Consider the following 20,112-nt stretch of genomic DNA (forward strand, 5'->3'; position numbering starts at 1 on the left):
GGATTTACCTGCTGATTCTTCTGGAAGTACAAAGTGAGAATATGGTTCTTTCTTGCACTAAATTACATGTTTGAAGTAGACGAGCAACAGTGGCCGCCCGACGGGCGGGGCTTCAATTGGGAGGCCCAAATGAAAAGGCAAAATATCAGAAATTGAAGGCTTTTTTAAATTTTTAACGATTCATATAAATATCCGTTGAACCATATCACACGCAAATCATCAAAATCGAAACAGTACATGGCGCCCATTTTCAAAAAAGATTGAATTCTGCAAAACGGAAGCGGCTGCTACACGTTTTTCTCAGTCGCACGTTTATGTTTGAAGATTGCACGCCGAATCTGTAACACGGAAGCGGCCGCTACAACGGTTTCTCAGTCGCTTTGCACACGCTGCCATGTTACTTTGGATCCTCACGTTTCTATAGGCACGTTTTCACAATGCGTTCGGATCCGCACGTTTTCAGAATGAAAACATCGTCACTTAAACGATTTATATTTCATGACGCTTATTCTTACGCTCATTAAACGTTCATGAAACATTAAACGTTCATTAAACATTAAACGTTCATTAAAGGATTACGAAACGAAAAACATTACGAAATTACGCTCACACCGTCACGTCAAACACTACCGTGAACACATACATCGTCACAACATCGTCACAATGAAAACATAGTCACAATGGACGTTATGCGAACGTGAATGTTATGCAGGAGTCCAAACCTGAGAATTCTGGAGACCAAAGCTGAAATTGGGAAAACGAAATAGCCTATTTTACTCCTGGAGATCCCAGGATTACCCACCCAAAATATCGTTGCGATCGGTTAAGCAGTTTTTGCGGTACCTTTGAACGGACGGACATTGGTGAATTATAGTAAGATGATCAGTTGCTGATCTTCTCCAGGTCGGCATAGCGGCATGCTGTCGCAGGGTACCTGGCAGAGGGGGGAGGAATTTTCCCGCCTTGAGTGCAGTCATCTGCAAAGTGATGCGATGGATTTTCAAGTGACGAGAGGTTACTTATAATGCTACCTTGAGTAACGCGACCTCTGTTGGTAGAGCACGGGAGAGGATAACTTGTAAACACCTGCTTATTGCAAGACAACAAACAACAAGTGCTTGGAAAGTGTTCAGTGAAATGGCCCTGGCCTAAACTTTGAGATTAAGCATAGGATAGAAAAATAGAAGAGGCATCATGTCCAAGGCAGACTGATAAATCAGGGATGGAGAACAAATATGTATTGAGGTTTGCTGCAATGATTGATCCCGTTACTTGACGCATTTTTGACCAATCGGACGTTTTGCATGATTCTTCAAACTCTGATAATTGTCATCATTCTGATTCTCTTTGTGTGTTTCTTTCTATATATCTACTTAATCATCATTTTCTTCAACCTCCTAATCCACTTATTCCTCTTTAAGGTATTTACTGTTTGGCGTGCATGTATTCCACAGGTGCACGTGTTCCACAGCGATACCGTGCAGCACCTTGTACTGATGGACCCTCGGTGGTTCGGCTCTTGTGTCCTGGGACGCCTCCTCTCAGCGGACCGGCTGCGTGGCCTATCTCGTTATCGTGGCCGCTTTGCACCGGATGAGCTGCAGGCCGCACTGTGTGAGGGCTTGGCTGAGACGGACGAATTGCTTCAGCTCCTTGAGGCGATGGGCGTGTGTGCCCGTGATGCATCTCCACATCCTCCAACCGACTCCACTGATGGGACCCCAAGCCCAGAACCTCCTGGCATAGTTATGGTCACCATTCCAGCACTTATCCAGGTGTGCAAGAATCCACACTAGATTATGGCTAATGCGGTCACTGCTCAGTGCCATTTGTTTCTCCAATACAACAACAACAACAACAACAACAACATGCATTTAAGGCCATTTTCCCCGCCAGAGCAGGGGTTAGCCTTGCGGTCCCTATGACGATCTTCTCCATTTTGCCCTATTTTCTGCATCTCCCCTTGTTTAACCCCCTTGCCTGCATTTCTTCTTCCACCATCTTTAGCCAAGTCTTTCTCGGTCTTCCCCGTCCTCTACTTCCTTCTACATTAATTTCCATCACTCTCCTCAACCAGTCACTTTCATCCTTCCTCAATACATGACCAAACCATCTCAAACTGTTTCTCTTCACAGCATCCATCACAGGCTCTATTCCCATCATCTTTCGCAATTCATCATTTGTCTTCGTCTCTCTCAACGATACTCCACACATCCACCGAACCATTCGCATTTCCACCCTTTCCAGCCTTCGTTGCTGCTCTATGTTCATTAACCATGTCTTGCTCCCATAAATCATAACGCTTCTCACACATGCAGCATACACCTTTCATACAAATTGTTTCTCCAATAGACCTGATTTAATGACTCAGCCTTATTTATTTATTTATTTATTTATTTTTAAAGGGCTTGGGGTGTTGGCAAATATAATTGCCTCATTTGTTACCACTTTTGTGGATTCTTATTGGGTTGGAGTTAGCTTTTTATCTTTATTTTTTAATTTCCTTAATTGTCTATACTTTCTCGCTGGTTGTCCATTTCAGATTCATATCCTGAGTTTAGGAAATTATGCTTCCAAACATCAGTATTCCATCAGCGAGCTTATGCATGACTTTCATGTTGCATACTCACACAATATAGAACTTTATAATGGTAGGTCATATCCTTTTTTTTTTTCCTTTTTTTTGTTTACAAGATCGAGGCTCGTGAAAGAGCTAACATTAATCACACAAAAAGTCAAACCGACACATAAAACACAAAATAAGGGGAGCGGTTGACAAGATGGGGAGAGAGGGGGAAGGACACAAACACAACATTTGAGAGCAGGGACATCGAGAGAACTGTGGGAGGGAGACGGCTTGGGGGGAGGTGGGAGAAGTATAAAACATATGGACACTGCAAGGACGTCCAGGAAAGAAGTTGGAATTTCGAAAAAATGTATCTGGGGTGAATTAGCGGGGGTAGAAAAGATCAAGGTTTTGGATGGGGGAAGATAAGAGATGGTGGTGAACAGCTGTTTTAAAGACCTGGAGGGAGGAGTGGGATTGAAGGGAGTGGGGGAGTTTGTTCCAGAGGTGGGAGAAAAGAGGCATGAAGGAGTGGAGGTGAGCAGAGAGCCGAGATTTTGGCAGTTTATCCATAAGAGGGTTGCTGGCAGATCTTGTGCGACCTGTAGGAATATTTGGGGGACAGAGCACAGAGAGAGCTGGGGGAGCAAGGCCGGGGAGGAGTCGGTAGAAGACAGAAAGACCACCAACCTGCCTGCGGTGAGTGAGTGAAATGCTCTCGGAGTTAGCTTCATCGCAGGAGATTCCAATGATTCTGAAAGGTTTGGCTTCAACAGCGTGAAGCCGAGCTAGGTGAGAGGCAGGAGCATCAGCCCAGAGGGGAGAGCAGTATTCCATTGAGCTGTAGATGAAAGGCTTGTACGTGGTGAGGAGCTCAGGTGTGCCAAGGAAGGACTTCGCACGACGGAGGATGCCCAGTCGGCGACTGGCTTTGGAGGCCAGCTTGGAAATGTGGTTTTCCCAAGAAAGATCATGGCAGATAGTGAGACCCAAAAGCTTGAGCGACAGAACTTCTTGGAGAGGATTGTTGAGAAAGTAGATGGGAGGGTTTTCCAGTCGGTCTTTTCGGAGAGACATAGTAAGAGTGTTCGGCCTTCTTGTGGTAGTAGTAGGCCTTCATCCACAGCTTAATGGGGTATTGCCCTCCGCTCTCCTCTGGGCTGGCTCCCCTCCCTCACACCTTGATGCTGTGGAAACAAAAGCCTTCAAAATCATTGGAATATCACACGATGAAGCTGAGTCTATGGGCCTATCACTTTCCCATTACAGACAGGTTGACAGTTGCTGTCTGCTACCGCCTCCTTTCTGGTCATTGCTCTTTCCGTGCTTTGTTCCCCTTCTCCACCCCCAGGTTTCTGCAGGGCATTTGGTCCGCCATCAACCCCATTCTGGTGAAAGTACCTAAATCCAGGGTCACTGCTCATCTCCACTCATTCATTCCTCTTTTTCCCCACCTGTGAAACCAACTTCCACATTCTCTTCAATCTTATAAATCCCTCAATGCCTTCAAGACAGCTGCTCACCACTGTCTCAGATCATTCCCTTTCGAAAACTATGACATTTTCTTTCCCCATTAACCCTCTACATACACCCCAAGCCCACCTACTTCCAAATTTCCAGTATTTCCTTCCTAGGAGTTCGCTTCTGTTTCCATCTGGTCCACCCCATGCATCCTCCATTACCCCTCATTCCACCCCACACCCATTATTTGTCCGTCTGTTTATTTTATCCTTCAACCCTGCTCTCAGTGTCCATCCCCTCAACCCCCCTCTCTGCTGTTTCCACCCACGAGCCGCGACTTTTTTTATCCAAAAAATGTTCTGTGCATTGGTCACAGTGCAATAAAGCATAATCTGAGATCAGGAAGGTTACATTCACAAACTGTAGAAGCACGAATTTAAAATACACTGAAGAACCTGTCCTTACAGATGCGTTATATTTCTTCCAAATGTGATTTACTAGCAGGGGCTACCCGGCGCTGCCCGGCTGGATGAACTTTTCCTGGCGGTGGTTTCCAGACGTGTTGGACATTGAAAATCCATGGAGTTATTGGTCTCATGGTGGTTACCCTTTGCCTTTGGGCCGGCGGCAGCACTGCCTGACCCCACATCCCAATATACACTTTATAGCAGCCTTTAGTGGCCTCAAAAACGGACGTCAAGGCCAACGTGTGGTCGCTGAAAACCTTGCCTGGGTTCTGAAGCACCTACACTCAAAATCTGGGGCCTCTGGGTGCTACGGTTGGACCGTGAAAGAATAATGTAGAAACACACAAACAAACGCACAAGCACTTAAAAATATTTATATGCATGACTTGTCATAACGCTTCCACCAGGTGGGGCGATATGATCCATGTTTACATCGAGAGAATTGGGGTCCTCCCCCCTCCCTGAACCCAGAGTATGATATTCTCTTTTTACCCCCTAATATCTTTCCATGGACCCAGTTTGAGTGCATGGAAGTCAAAGAAACACACAAATTGTTTGACTTTTAGTATATTTTTCCCACTTTTCCCACAAACAAACACACAAATTGATTCAGTCTATGACATTCATGGTTTTCATTCAGAGAATTGGGATATTTAATTATGACTTGTAAAACAAAACCCCCTCACACTGGCAATGGTGTGAGGAGATATTATATTACAAGTACAAGTAATTTGCATGGAGAATTTGTGCTCCCAACCTGAACCCCAGAGGCTTTTTATTTAGTATGACCTAAAAACTCCCTGTCGACATGCCGAGTACAGCCACCACTTTTCAACTCATTCGATCTCGTGGTTTTGGAATGCCAAACCAAATAAACAAGGAAACCCCCAAACCAACACTTCTCAAATTATACATGCATGATTTCATGATGATGTTTGTCAGAATGATCTGTTTAGATGTCTCTACTTTTAAGGGTTCATAAGTCATGTCGTTGCATTTGTTTTTCTTGGTTTCAATTTTTTCCAGGAAACCAAGATGTCCCAGCATCGATGGGAAGAGGAACGCGAAGGCTCGGTGTACGGTGGCGTGCGCATTGTTCCTGCTGAGCACCCAATGCCTTTTCCTGTGGGATTCTTCCACAAGCTACAGGCTGTGCTGAGCCGATTTTTCTTTCAACCGATGAGCGGCACCAACGGGTCCGAAACTGATGTCGACCTGCGCCTTTGGGTCGGAGGTGCGCGAGTAGCATCACGTGGGGCCGAGGCATTTGTGCTGAATGTTGCCTCCGTGCACGCAATCGAGGTAAAGGTGCACGGGCCCCAGTTCAACCGTGCCATCTGTCTCGAGCTACTTGAGTTTCTTTGTGGCACGGTGGAGACGCTTGCTGCGGGTGTCATGCCCGGACTTGCGATGTCACGGCACTACTTAAGCCCGCAGCAGCTTAAGGAGCAAGTTGAACCGTTGATGGCCTACCAACCGCGGGACTTCCAGCGCGCCCGATTACAGAACGATGGCCGACTCAGCAACACGTTCGGGGAGTACTACGAGGATTTTGCGAGCGTGCTCTGCTTCGGTTGTCCGAAGCTGTATGTTCATGGAACGTTCGGTCTAGACTTGCACATTTCCGAGCTGAGTTTGCATGCGCGCCGCCGTCTTGCACGCCTTCTCGACCCTCCGGACGCCACGGGCAAAGACTGCTGTCTCTTAGCCATGCGTTTAGGCCTTCATGACCTGCTCCCTGGCTTGCAGACGACCGGCAGGGTGCAGACATGCAGCCCCACTGACGGTACAATAATCCAATGGGGGAAACTGGAAGGACACGCTGCTGATGCCCCCAAGACGATCGGAGTTCTTGTGAACAAGCTTCGAGACCTAGGTCGGCGAGATGCAGCAGACATGATTGTTCGGTTGACACCCATCTTCAAAATCAACATGGAAGAGCTCGGTACTGGACAATATTCGCCAGCGCAGGCTAGCAGTCACACGGAGACCTCCTGCAACTCCCTTTACTCGGCTTTATCGAGATAGTGCTTACCAGGGCAGGCAAGATGATTGATCAAACTGGGCATCAATCAATCAAATGTACCGCACTCTTCACAGAGCGTCGGTGCTGCCGAAGCAGTTCCTGGGCCACAATAAGCATCCCTGCAGGCGAAAGGCACCTAGTCGGTGGCCTAGCATCGAGCCGAAGCCTCCAACTTACTTCTAGTCTCATCGTCACCCAGGCTGTGGCGTGGATGCCGCACTTCCTGAAGATTAAATGTGACATGTTTTTTATTTCGTAACGTTCAGACGTCCTGTTCATGAAACTTGCGTTTGACGTCAAACTGTACGTATCCGAGACTATGGAACCACGTGGTGTTTTTGAGACTGTGGCATCAGGTCATGCACTTTCAGCATCGCAGTATTGTAACTGAACGCTGCACATGGTAATCTCCCAACTGTACTAAGCATGGACGTTTGTGTAGGTTTTTATTTTTAAACTGTGCAGCACGGTTGGTAGTTGGTTGGTAGTTTCCGTTACTGCTGGAATATGCATGCATCCATGGCATCACGTGACCAGAATGAAACGACCGCATCCTTTTTTATTTTGTATACAAAGAATCCAAGACTACGAATTCTTACAGAATCGAGTTGGTCGAATGGGTCCGCGTCGTACCTTGTGGGTACTTGTGATCACGTGGGAAGGCAGAGACGTTGCAATCCCACCGTTAATTTATGCGTTTGTCCAACATTTGCACAATTTCCCCAAATCCGGGCATTTTGGTGAAGTTGTTTTTTGTTTTGTTTTGTGTTTACTGTAACGGATGTAATGACGTGACTTTTTGCCAAATGAACTCTCGGTGACGGAACATTTGCACGTGCGGTGGGCGCACTACGGTTGTCACCTGCATCGCGTCCATCACTGCAAGTTCTCACCTTCTTTTTTTTTTTTCCCTTCTTTTTTTGCATGCGTCCGGCCTTTGAGGATATAGAGTTTTGTGAAAAACACGTCTGTCTGTCGTGGAAAGGCAGGCATTGAATTGTAAAGGCCTTAAAAATCACAAAATTCCGCATTTCTCAATGCTTGAGCAGAATGAAAAAAAGAAAAGAGAAATGTCCGAATACAGAAAACAATCTTTTGGTTTCGCAATGTGTCCAAGTTTTGTATTTTTAATTTTGTTTTGTTTTAGGGGAGACGGGCACCCAAACAGGTGGGTCGGCCATGATGGAAAAAGTGCCTTTGTGCTAGTGATTTATTTGTTAATTATTGTTTAGTAATATGAACAGGAGCTTTGGCGAGGAATCGAGCTACCTCTACCGGACCATACCATACACCACGGTTACTCTGAAAACTTTTGATAAAATCGCATTTGTTTGACAAAAGACCACCACATTCCATGGTGTCTTCTTGTTTGAGTTTTGGGTTTCCAGGTCATATGGGAAGCCACGTTCCATGGTGTCTTCTTATGTGAGTTTTGGGTTTCCAGGCCATATGGGAAGCCAAATTCCATGACGTCTTCTTGTGTGTGTTTTGGGTTTCCAGGTCATATGGGAAGCCACGTTCCATGGTGTCTTCTTGTGTGAGTTTTGGGTTTCCAGGCCATATGGGAAGCCAAATTCCATGACGTCTTCTTGTGTGTGTTTTGGGTTTCCAGGCCATATGGGAAGCCACGTTCCATGGTGTCTTCTTATGTGAGTTTTGGGTTTCCAGGTCATATGGGAAGCCACGCTCCATTGTGTCTTCTTGTGTGAGTTTTGGGTTTCCAGGTCATATGGGAAGTCACGTTCCATGGTGTCTTCTTATGTGTTTTGGGTTTCCAGGTCATATGGGAAGCCACGCTCCATGGTGTCTTCTTGTGTGAGTTTTGGGTTTCCAGGTCATATGGGAAGCCACGCTCTATGGTGTGTTCTTGTGAGTTTTGGGTTTCCAGGCCATATGGGAAGCCAAATTCCATGACGTCTTCTTGTGTGTGTTTTGGGTTTCCAGGCCATATGGGAAGGCCGCATCCCATGATGTCTTCTTGTGTGTGTTTTGGGTTTCCAGGTCATATGGGAAGCCACATTCCATGACGTCTTCTTGTGTGAGTTTTGGGTTTCCAGGCCATATGGGAAGGCCATGTTCAGTCTGTCCTATGGTGAATTGTGAACTTTTTTTAGGGTTTTTTTTATTATTTACTGCACATGGTATACAAGACGAGCTATGGTCATACAATGTTACAAAAAAAAAAAATTAGGTTGTGCAAATAAATGTTTGCATCATCATTGTTTGTGGCTTCTTTTGACTTTTGGTTTTTCTTAAAACTAAGTAAGACTGCAATTTTGCTTTTTAAATGTTTATACTGAGGGCTAGCAGGATGGGCTAGAGGTACAAACACTGGCGTCTAAGCTGTCCATCCTGGGTTTGAATCCCGACCTAGCTATAAACTGTCATCCCGGTGCTTCACAAGCACGGCGAGGTGCCGTCTGCGTGTGCCGTCTGTCGGATGGACGTTGAACTTGGCGTTCCATCTGCCAACACTAGTCGCTGGACATTAAAGATCCCACGGTGTCCTTCTTGAAGAGTAGGTGAGCTATCGCCGGCACCATGGCCAAATTTCAGATTCCTGCTCGAGCTACTTGGTTGAGCGTCAGGTCTGGCCAGCTGGTTCGTGAAAGACTCGGGGCAGAAACTTCCCCCAGGCAACCCTACAAGAACGTGGGAATAATTGGGGCCGTGAGAGAAGAAGAAATACTGTATATAGTGAACTTCGTGACCGTTCATAAACTTCAATAAACAGACAATTGTTTTATTTTTGTGGATGAGGGTGGGGGGATTTGCAAGCTCAAATACAATGCCCATGGTGACTAGTTTGAGGTTAAGGTGTTGTGGATTCTGTTGCACAAGCATGGCATGCACTCCAGGACAGTGTAGTCGTGCACTCACTTTTGAGCTGCTTGGCCTGGTTTGGAATCCTGACCGTTATAAGTTGGTATTGTGGTGTTTTACATGCAAGACTATGCGATACATTGATGTGTGTGCCATCAGTTGGATGGACATTAAGCCAGAGGACCTGCCTGCCAGCACCGAGGGTGTTGGTGGATGTTAAAACCCTCTTCCCCCTCCCCACCCCAATCCCCCTTCTATTTTTCACAAAGAGTAGGCGAGTTACAAATTCCAAATTGAGGCCTAAAGTGTAGGTAGCAAGTGGTTTGATTTTCTTGGATAGCCATTGGCGCGAGGTTACAGTGTGTTTGTTGTCTGGGAAAAAGCTCAAACAATAAACGAATTTGCATTCCCACATTGTTTGCATGTGTCATGTGAATGTGTCAAAAGAGCAACGATGATCATGACTTTGGACCTTTGAGTTGAGACTTGAGCTGGTCTTGCGACAATAACATTGAACTCGGAGATTGTTTTCCTCCTTGGCATTGCAGTGTGGATAGAGTACATGATGTGGGTAGCTCTCTCATTTAACTTCCCACATTCACCATCTCCATCCCTCGGCTCATTTCTGCAAAACTAATATTTTTTAGGAAAAATGTCAAATACTCGAGTGGTCAAGACCACACTTTTCAGTGTGAACAAGACCTTTGTCTGGGTCATGTACACAGTACTTGGCTTTACCTGTGTCTGTGATGAAACATGAGGCGCACATTGACTCATTTCCCTTAATATTTAACGAGCTGCACAAAAATGTTTACCTCCACTGCTGATGCCCATGCCCATGCCCATCTATTGATATTGTGCTTGATCAAACTTTCTAGTTTAGGCAACAGCCAAGGTCTAAGTCAGGCCTCCTACTCTCCTTTCCCCAATTTGTGATTGATTTGTTAATATGCAAATTAGCATAATATTTGAGAGCAAGTTTATTCCCATAGGTTGGCATCCATGGGGAGGAGGAAAGTCCTCCTTTGGAAATGGCCAGCTGAGTGTGATGAGAAAGGTGGCACCATTGTTGTGACGTCACTGGTACCCAGAGTACCCCAGGAACTGACTGCACTTCCCCCAAGCTCAGTGGTTGTGTTGTCTCGTGTATTTGTGTGTCTGTGCGCGGTAGTTAGACTATGAGCCTTAGATCCTGTTAAAACATTTCAGTCACCATGCATCATCTGTGCAGTGAGTGGTGCAGAAACCAAGATGGACCCTCTGATACCCACATTCAAATCGGATTTATTACATGTAGAACATACACCATACACCATTCACTAGATAGATATTTTACAAACTAATTGTACACAGCTTAATGTCACACATGTACAAAAATTAAAACCCAAAGGTAATCTTGCACTCAGGTCCCTGGGCAATTCCAACCAAGCGGAAGTTGAATTGCGCATCAAGATCTTCCTCGGATGAAAGCGCACGATGGCGTTCAGGCTTCTCATTCGCTGTTTGGAAGATTGTACAAATTTCACATTCGAGGCTTCAACCATAAAGGATTGCACAGAATGCTCAAGGTATTCAAACCAAATGGCTGAAATTTAACTCGTGCTTGCTTTTTATTTATATTTTTAATGGACTTCGCACAGAATTGCATTGCAAAGTCCACGTACTTCAACTTTGGTAAATAGCAAAATCATGAGGACTAATAGTACAAACATCCTCGTCGCCAACAGGAAATTTCACATTAGCTCTCACACAGTACAAACCCATACAAAAACAAAATAACCTGGAATGAATCCCAGATTGCATACCAATAGCTTTGTTTTAATTACAGATTTCATCGTATTGGATGAGAAAGGCCGGGCGTTAAGAGGAACTGGGTGGTGTGAGGTCGCAGTACAAACTATTAATCCGGTCACAGTACTTCTTCAGAACAGCTGGCCTCTTGAGCTTCAGTGTAGGACCTGCAATGACAAATAATAATTAGTTAAAATTTTAATGTCGTGAGATGAATCGGTGCAAAATAAATAAATAAATAAATTTGAGAGCACAAATTTGTAAGCAAGTCTATCTCCGACGTAAATGGACTAAGGTAATTATGCATTGGAGGGGATGAACCGAATAATTTGTGGTTTTATTATTTTACTTCTGGTAGGTGTGTGAACCAGCGACTCTGAAATTATACACCGCCCGTGTGTACCAAAAAATGCACACAACGCGAAATTGCGTGAATATTGATATTTCTAAACATCCGCATGCACTGTCTGGACCCAAGAGCTCTTAAATGAGGTAACATTCAGCATTGTGGGTGCTGTGGTTACAACGTTTACCCCGATCAGACACAATAGCACAAATTGCATTTATATAAGTATGCAGTTATAGATTATACACGTTGTAATTAATCATTCCTCAAACAACTGAAATGCACACATGGCATCGCATTATTTCCTGCTTTGAATGATACAGAGCAAACATGACTTACTGCTGAAAGACCATACTTTCAGACAAAATATATATTTTTATGTCTTACACGATCAACAATGGAATGCAAATGTCAGCCAAGCCATACCAAGTTCTCCTCCAACAATGGAGAAATCCTGCGGGAGCACATCCCACTTCTGGACACGTTGTGCATTGGATGTCGCCTTCTGGTTCACCCGTTCAATACCCTCGGCAATGGTGCAGTTTACGATTGTGTCCCTGCTAATCAGCACTTCAGAGACTCGTGTCGACTTGCTGCCAATCTTATGGAAGAATTCCACCGCCTCTTGCGAGAGCTCGTCCTGCGGCTCTCCGGTGCTCTCATTAATCTGACACTGCCAGGAAAAGTTGTGGGATTCGAGAATGCAGCAGTTCGTGGCTCGCCATTCCATGCACTTCATTGAAAAACCAAGCTGGACTGAACTAGCTTTTCAAAAGGCTAGCTAACTATCTATATACAACAAAATGGCAAAAGGAAAGCATTTAATAATTTTTTTAAATGATTGCCCTCCGTAAGACCAACTAAGAACCAAACTCGGATTTGGATGAGAGCAGAGACAGCTGGTGCTTTAGGCCTACCTTCAGTGTGAGAAGAATGGACAGGAACTTGCGTTTGTCCCCGATCAGCATGGCGTTGCTGATGAAAGGCAACTCTGCCTTGACAGCATTCTCAATGAATAAAGGAGGAATATTTTCCCCACCAGCAGTGATGATGAGCTCTGTGATGCACAACAGATTTACAACATCCATAAACATGCGTGCATAGTTACAAGTGAACAAGCAAACACGGCAGGGTGTCCAGATCTCACGGAAATAAAATAAGGGACACCAAGGCGTAAATTTACGTAAATTAAGGCTGTCGAAGGTCCCCATGTGGGGATTGGTGGGGCCATGAGGTTTTTGTCCCCCGTCGCACTGCGGAGCGAAAGGGGGGACCATGGTTTTCCCCTCCGTCTGTCTGTGTGTCCGTCCGTGCATGTGGGCATGCGTGCGCAAGTGAAGGACCGAATTCTAATTTAGTGTGTGGGTGCAACCCACGTCAAAATCCAAGATGGCCCCCACCATGTATGTCTGATGCCATGTATGTCTGAACCTTGTGAGCGGAATATCTTGAAAAATAAACGAACTACTAACTTCTAATCTGCTGTGTGAGTGTATCTAGGCATAAGGAAGAACGCTATTGAAAATTGGGTCGCCGCGTCAAAATCCAAGATGGCCGCCGCCATGTACGTCTGAACCTTGTGAGCGAAATATCTTGAAAAATAAACGAACTACTAACTTCTAATCTGCTGTGTGGGTGTATCTAGGCATAAGGAAGAACGCTATTGCAAATTGGGTCGCCACGTCAAAATCCAAGATGGCCGCCACCATGTATGTCTGAACCTTGTGAGCGAAATATCTTGAAAAATAAACAAAGTACTAATCTGGTGTGTGGGTGTATCTAGGCATAAGGAAGAACGCTATTGGAAATTGGGTCGCCACGTCAAAATCCAAGATGGCCGCCTTGCGTCTTCCACTTTGTCAACTCATATCACTTCACCGACGAGGGACCGAGGCGTCACGCTTGTAATAATAATAATAATAATGCATTTATTTTATATAGCGCTTTTCAGGAAGCCCAAAGACGCTTTGACAGAGTGCAAAACATAATGCATAGCAAAACATAAAAACAATTGCAAAAAAAGAAGAATCAATAGGGAAATATTCAAAGCACAAAGGAGGGAGAAGGAGAGGAGATAGTCAGGGGTTAGATGCTGTGGGTTAAATGTTGAATGCAGTGTTGAACAGGTGGGTCTTGAGTGATATTTTGAATGTGGTGAGTGAGGAGGAGTCTCTGATGGTGTGAGGTAGCGAGTTCCAGAGGGTGGGAGCAGCGATGGAGAAGGCCCTGTCCCCCCAGGATCTAAATTTGGTCCGGATGGGGGGGGGGGGGGGTCAGGAGGTTGGTACCAGCAGAGCGGAGGTTGCGGGTGGGAGTGTGTCTGGAGAGGAGGTCAGCCAGGTAGGATGGGGCCAGGTTATGGAGGGCTTTGTAGGTCAAGAGGAGGATTTTGTACAGGATTCTCTGGGAGATGGGGAGCCAGTGAAGCTTGTAAAGGACGGGGGTGATGTGGTCACGGGTCCGGGAATGGGTGAGTAGACGGGCAGCGGAGTTCTGAATGTATTGGAGTTTATTGGTGATTGTTGAGGGTGAACCATAAAGGAGGCTATTGCAGTAGTCCAGACGGGAAGTGATGAAGGCGTGGATGAGGGTTTCTGCAGCCACGGAGGAGAGGGATGGATGGAGACGGGCGATGTTTTTCAGGTGAAAGAAGGCTGTCTTTGTGATCTGTTTAGTGTATTTGTCGAAGGAGAGGGTTTGGTCAAAGATGATGCCAAGATTCCGGATGTGAGGGGAGGTGGATACTGGGAAACCGTCGATGTTGAGGGCAAAGTTATGGGTGACTTGGTGAGCGTTTTTGGGCCAATGATGATTATTTCAGATTTATCACAGTTAAGTTTGAGGAAGTTGATTTGAAGCCAGGATTTTATTTCAGTGATGCAGTTTGTCAGGATAGAGTGGGTGGCGGTGGATATGGACTTGGTGGAGATGAAAAGCTGGATGTCATCGGCGAAGCAGTGGAATTGGAGACCATGACGGCGGATTAAGTGACCGAGGGGGGACAGGTAAAGGATGAAGAGGAGGGGGCCAAGAACTGAACCTTGGGGGACACCTTGGGGGAGGGGAGCAGTGGGGGATTTGCAGTTATTGATGGAGATGAACTGACGTCTGTCAGAGAGGTATGATTTAATCCAAGAGAGGGCAGTGCCGGTAATGTTAAAGGTGGTTTCAAGTCGAGTGAGGAGGATGGTGTGATCGATGGTGTCAAAGGCGGCGCTGAGGTCGAGGAGGATGAGAATGTTGAGGTTGCCAGCATCAGAGGAGAGGAGAAGGTCGTTGGTGATTTTGAGGAGAGCAATTTCAGTACTGTGGTTGGAGCGGAATCCGGATTGGAATGTTTCATACAGGTTATTGGCAGAGAGGTGATGTTTGAGTTGAGTGGCTACAGCGCGTTCCAAAACCTTTGACAGAAAGGGTAGGTTGGAGATGGGTCTGAAGTTATTTAGGGTGTCAGGGTTTAGTCCAGGTTTTTTCAGAATGGGGGTAACAGCAGCAATTTTGAGGGATGGTGGGACGATGCCTGTAGACAGGGAGGAGTTTATTGTTGCAATGATAAGTGGAGAGAGAGCAGGAAGGGAGGCCTTGACAAAGCTGGAGGGGATGGGGTCAAGAGTGCAGGTGGCAGTTTTCATTCCGATGAGGAGTTCAGAGAGGTCAGTAGGGGAGACTGGGGAGAATTGAGACAGGGGATGGCAGGATAAGGGGGGGCAGGTGGTTTGAGGGGGAGCGGGTGCGGCGGTGGTCAAGCTGTTGTAGATGTTTTCAATTTTGTGCTGGAAGAATGAAAGGAAGGAGATGCAGTTGTCTATTGTGAATGACTGGGTGGTGGTGTTCAGGGGGCTGAGGAGTTTGTTTATTGTAGAGAAGAGTGCTTTTGGGTTTCCGGAGCCAGAGTGGATAATTTGAGAGTAGTAGGCGGAGCGGGCGTGGGAGAGGGCATCTTTATAGTGTTGTATGTGGTCCTTGTAGGCCTGGGAGTGAACTGTGAAACCTGTTTTATTGCGGAGTCTTTCAAGTTGGCGAGCACGAGTTTTCATCAGGCGGAGTTCAGGGGTAAACCAGGGAGCAGAATGGGTGAAAGAAACTGTTTTGGTTTTTATAGGCGCAAGTTGGTCAAGGCAGGAGGAGAGAGTGTGGTTGTAGTAGTCAGTGAGGTCAGAAGGGGTGTGGAGGTCAACGAAGGGAGAAGTGGACATTTTTTCAGAGAGGGTCGATGAGAATGAGGTAGGTGAAAGAGCGTTTAGCTTACGGAAGTTGATAGTGCGATAATGCCTTGGTGCTGGGGTGGGGATGTTGATGGTCAGAGTGATGGCTAGGTGGTCAGAGAGAGTGAGGTCGGAGCCAGAGAGATGGTGCAAAATTAGTCCAGTAGAGCAGACAAGGTCCAAAATGTGACCACGGTTATGGGTAGGAAAGTTGACATGTTGAGTGAGGTTAAAGCAGGTGAGTAAATCAGTGAAGTCAGTGGTTAGCGTGGAGTCAGTGGAGTCCATGTGGATATTGAAATCACCAAGGAGGAGGATTGAGGGGGAGAGGGAACATAGCTGGGTCAGAAAGTAGGAGAAGTCAGACAGGAATGATGGGTGTGGTTTGGGAGGGCGGTAGACAACAGCCATGACTGACTGTGTGTGACCAGAGAGTTTAAAATCCAGGTGTTCAAATGATGGAGCAGATGAGATGGAGATGAGGCTGGTCTTGATGTCTTGTCGGTGAATAACGGCAATTCCACCACCTCGGCCCTCCGAGCGTGGTTTATTGATGTAAGAATATCCATTGGGTGTGGTGAGGTTGAGCGTGTAGTAGTCCAGTGGTTGTTGTCAGGTCTCAGTGAGACAGAGAAAGTCTAGTTTATTTTCCAGGATGTAGTCGTTCAGGATGAGGCATTTGTTGTTGAGGGACCGGGTATTGAACAGGGTGAGCTTGATGTTGTTTTGTACGGCGGGTATGAATCCAGGTGATTTGGCCAGGGTTCGCAGACAGGAGGTGCGATTTTGTGCGTTGTTGTGACCAGGTGTGTTGGGACGATGAGTGGGAATGCGCTGAGCCGACCAAAGGATGGGGATGGAGTGACCTGATTGTAAATAAACAAACTTACGACCGGAGCCACGGTGAATGTACCTGGGTCGACGCAGGAGTCCATTCGATTTGATTGCAGAGATGCATGATGGGGTGGAGCGGGTTTTAAGCAGGAGAAGCCTTGCGGCGGAGTACTGCAGAGCCATGCCAGCAGGAGCGAAGGGACGAGCACGAGGCCAAGGGTGAGGAGGCGAAACAATCGTCACAACCCACGGGAGTGGGCCCGAGGAAACAGCAAAGGAGCCGAGCAGGTGAAGCCAGGAGCAGAGCCGGGACCATGCAGAGGGCAGACAGGAGCGAAGAGACGAGCACGAGGCCAAGGTTGAGGAGGCAAAGCGGCAAATGCAGCGGCAAACGACCGCCGCCGCTAATCAAGATCACGGCGGCAAACCGCCACCACCGCCGCTGCAAACAATGGGCACAACCCACGAGAGTGAGCCCGAGGAAACAGCGAAGGAGCCGAGCAGGTGAAGCCAGGAGCAGCAGAGCAGAGCCGGGACCGTGCAGAGGAAGACTCAATGGCCAAAAATCCGCCACGACCACCAGGAAAGCAAGATACGGACAATGGTCCAGTCAGAGAAGCGGCGAGCAAGTGACGCCAGCGTCCTCTCACGACCGGACCGGAAACGGAACTCAATATATTGTAATTATTGTAATATAATTATTGTAATTATTGTAATGTAATTGTAATTACATTATTGTAATTATTGTAATGTAATTGTAATTGTAATGTAATTATTGTAATATATTGTAATGGAATATATAATATTGTAAGTATTTAAATAAGCCACTATGACAAGTATTTACATGAGTTGTGGTTTTAATTATTTAAATGAAGTTTTGAGTATTTAAATAAGCTGTGAGGTTTGAAGTATATAAATTAGATATGAGGTTTATAAATTAGATGAGGTTTGTAGTATTTAAATTAGATATGAGGTTTAAAGTATTTAAAATTACATATGAGGCTTAAAGTACAGTATTTAAATTAGATATGAGGTTTAAAGTACAGTATTTAAATTAGATATGAGGTTTAAAGTACAGTATTTAAATTAGATATGAGGTTTAAAGTATTTAAATTACATATTAGGTTTAAAGTATTTAAATTACATATGAGGTTTAAAGTATTTAAATTAGATATGAGGTTTAAAGTATTTAAATTAGATATGAGGTTTAAAGTATTTAAATTAGATATGAGGTTTAAAGTATTTAAATTAGATATGAGGTTTAAAGTATTTAAATTAGATATGAGTTTTAAAGTATTTAAATTAGATATGAGGTTTAAAGTATTTAAATTAGATGTGAGGTTTAAAGTATATAAATTAGATGAGGTTTAAAGTACAGAATTTAAATTGGATGTGAGGTTTAAAGTACAGCATTTAAATTAGATGTGAGGTTTAAGGTATTTAAATTAGATGTGAGGTTTAATGTATTTAAATTAGATGTGAGGTTTAAAGTATTTAAATTAGATATGAGGTTTAAAGTATTTAAATTAGATGTGAGGTTTAAAATATTTAAATTAGATGTGAGGTTTAAAGTATTTAAATTAGATGTGAGGTTTAAAGTATTTAAATTCGATGTGAGGTTTAAAGTATTTTATTAGATATGAGGTTTAAAGGATTTAAATTAGATATGAGGTCTAAAGTATTTAAATTAGATGTGAGGTTTAAAGTATATAAATTCGACAAGCAGACTTACCCGGCGTTGCCTGAAAAATAGTCAGTCACTCAGTTTAGTTCAGTTTAGTGGGCTTTTTATAGTCAGAGGATGCCACGGCCTGCTGCCACGCCCCTTGTCTAAATCTGATGCGCCCATGTTTTTTGTCGTGAAAAGTTACCCCCATGAACGCCCTCTTCCTTCTCTAAGTCACTTCCTTAGGCTGTCCATGAGGCACAACCGAACAACCAGACCTTCACATTTATATGTACTAGGGCATGCCCGTACTATATCTATATCTAAAATTATATCCCCCCCTCTATTTACATGAAATGGTTTGGTCCATGAAATGTTTTGGTCCATTCGCAACGCCAAAGCGAACGGCGAACGCTTTACATGAAATGGTTTGGTCCATGAAATGTGTTGGTCCATTCGCAACGCCAAAGCGAACGGCGAACGGCTTGCGAGTACAGTGACAATCCCCCCCCCCCCCCCCCCCTCTATTTAGATGAAATGGTTTTTATTAGTTTTAAAACATAGTTTAACGCCAACATAGCGGCAACATAGTTTGCAAAAAAACGTGAAATAAATGAATACGCTCTCAAATGTGCCATCCGAGGCAGAGTGTGTCCGCCACGTTCGGCACACGCGATAGCTCGCTGCTCTCTGATTGGTTGAATCGTTTTTTGGACATAGCTCGGTAAGTAATTGTCCGATTAATATGAAACCTTGAAAAGGCACATCCTCGGGTCCCCAGCAATATACCTGGCAAGTTTAAAGTATATCGGACCCGTGGTTGTCGAGAAACAGCGGTCACAGACAAACAAACGTACAAACGTACAAACAGAGATTACTGGAATTATAGATAGATAGATATGAGGTTAAAAGTATTTAAATTAGATATGAGGTTTAAAGTATTTAAATTAGATTTGAGGTTTCAAGTATACAAATTAGATATGAGGTTTAAAGTATATAAATTAGATGTGGTTTTAAGTATTTAAATTAGATGAGGTTTAAAGCATATAAATTAGATATGAGGTTTAAAAGATTTAAAATAAGATGAGGTAAAGGATTTAAATAAGATAAGGTTTAAAATATTGAAATAAGCTGTGGTTTAAAGTATTTAAATCAGATATGAGGTTTCAAAGATTTAAATTAGATATGAGGTTAAAAGGATTTAAATTTAATAAATAAGTTGATGTTTAATGAAACGGAAAACCAAATACTACATTGGAGTCATCAGAAGGAACCCAAATAAGCAAAGAGCAAAGATGGAGTCATCAGGAGGAATCTGGATAGGATTCGGGTTTCAGCAGCGACTCCACAACCCTCAAACCCATCCAGGCACAGCCAAGTGAACCTTCCAGAAAAATCTCTGCAATAATTAACTTCTCCTTGGACAGATAGATGAAAAAAGAGAGAAAGAAAGAACAAGCAAGAATTAGAATGAATAAGGAGAAATGTGAAAAAGTATAACGTTTAATTAATTAATTAATTGTTAAATTAATAGATTTAAATGACTTGAATTGTTGCAAATTGATAGAAGTCAGAAACACTGTTCGGAAGAATGTTCACAAATCTTGAGGCTGTGCAGGGGGGGAAGGAGGAGGCATGCTGATTGGTATCGATGGAACGGAGGGTAACGAGTAGAAGCTAGACGATTGTTCCAAATAGAATGAAGAGGAGTGACAGAAATAGAGTTTGACAGATGACCTGATTGTGGTAGTAGTGATAGAAGAGGCACAGGAAAGCAACTGCTCGACAATGGCTAGATTATGGCCAAAGGCCAAAGATTATGGATATGGCTAGACAAAGTAGGCTCGTCAATCAGTCGGACACAGCCTTGGCTTAAACGCAATCCAGAATACCGAGGAAGGAGGAGCACCACCCCAGACATGGGAGC

At 44.6% G+C, this 20,112-nt stretch overlaps 2 protein-coding genes across 15 annotated transcripts in view; one reads left to right on the forward strand and one right to left on the reverse strand.

Moving 5' to 3' along the window:
• The window catches only part of LOC137412398 (death-associated protein kinase 1-like), a 290,813-nt gene extending 282,074 nt beyond the window's left edge, over positions 1-8,739 (forward strand). For 5 of the 6 annotated variants that reach the window (XM_078771644.1, XM_078771646.1, XM_078771645.1 and 2 more), the window contains 2 exons: positions 1,455-1,775; positions 5,521-8,739. In XM_078771644.1, the coding sequence (XP_078627770.1) occupies positions 1,455-1,775; positions 5,521-6,522 (1,323 nt within the window). In that variant the 3' untranslated portion in view covers positions 6,523-8,739. The remainder of the gene's footprint in view (positions 1-1,454; positions 1,776-5,520) is intronic. The other variant, XR_013622362.1, reaches the window with a different exon arrangement.
• Positions 8,740-10,607: 1,868 nt separating this feature from the next.
• LOC137421270 (long-chain-fatty-acid--CoA ligase ACSBG2) overlaps positions 10,608-20,112 on the reverse strand; it is a 113,619-nt gene continuing 104,114 nt past the window's right edge. For all 9 annotated transcript variants that reach the window (XM_068107161.2, XM_068107165.2, XM_078771652.1 and 6 more), the window contains 3 exons: positions 12,398-12,537; positions 11,907-12,153; positions 10,608-11,301 (listed from right to left, as the gene is read on the reverse strand). In XM_068107161.2, coding sequence (XP_067963262.2) covers positions 11,204-11,301; positions 11,907-12,153; positions 12,398-12,537 — 485 coding nt within the window. In that variant the 3' untranslated portion in view covers positions 10,608-11,203. The remainder of the gene's footprint in view (positions 11,302-11,906; positions 12,154-12,397; positions 12,538-20,112) is intronic.

The sequence above is a fragment of the Myxine glutinosa genome, chromosome 2 (genome assembly GCF_964187855.1).
Source record: "Myxine glutinosa chromosome 2, kmMyxGlut1.1, whole genome shotgun sequence".
NCBI classification, from domain to species: domain Eukaryota; kingdom Metazoa; phylum Chordata; class Myxini; order Myxiniformes; family Myxinidae; genus Myxine; species Myxine glutinosa.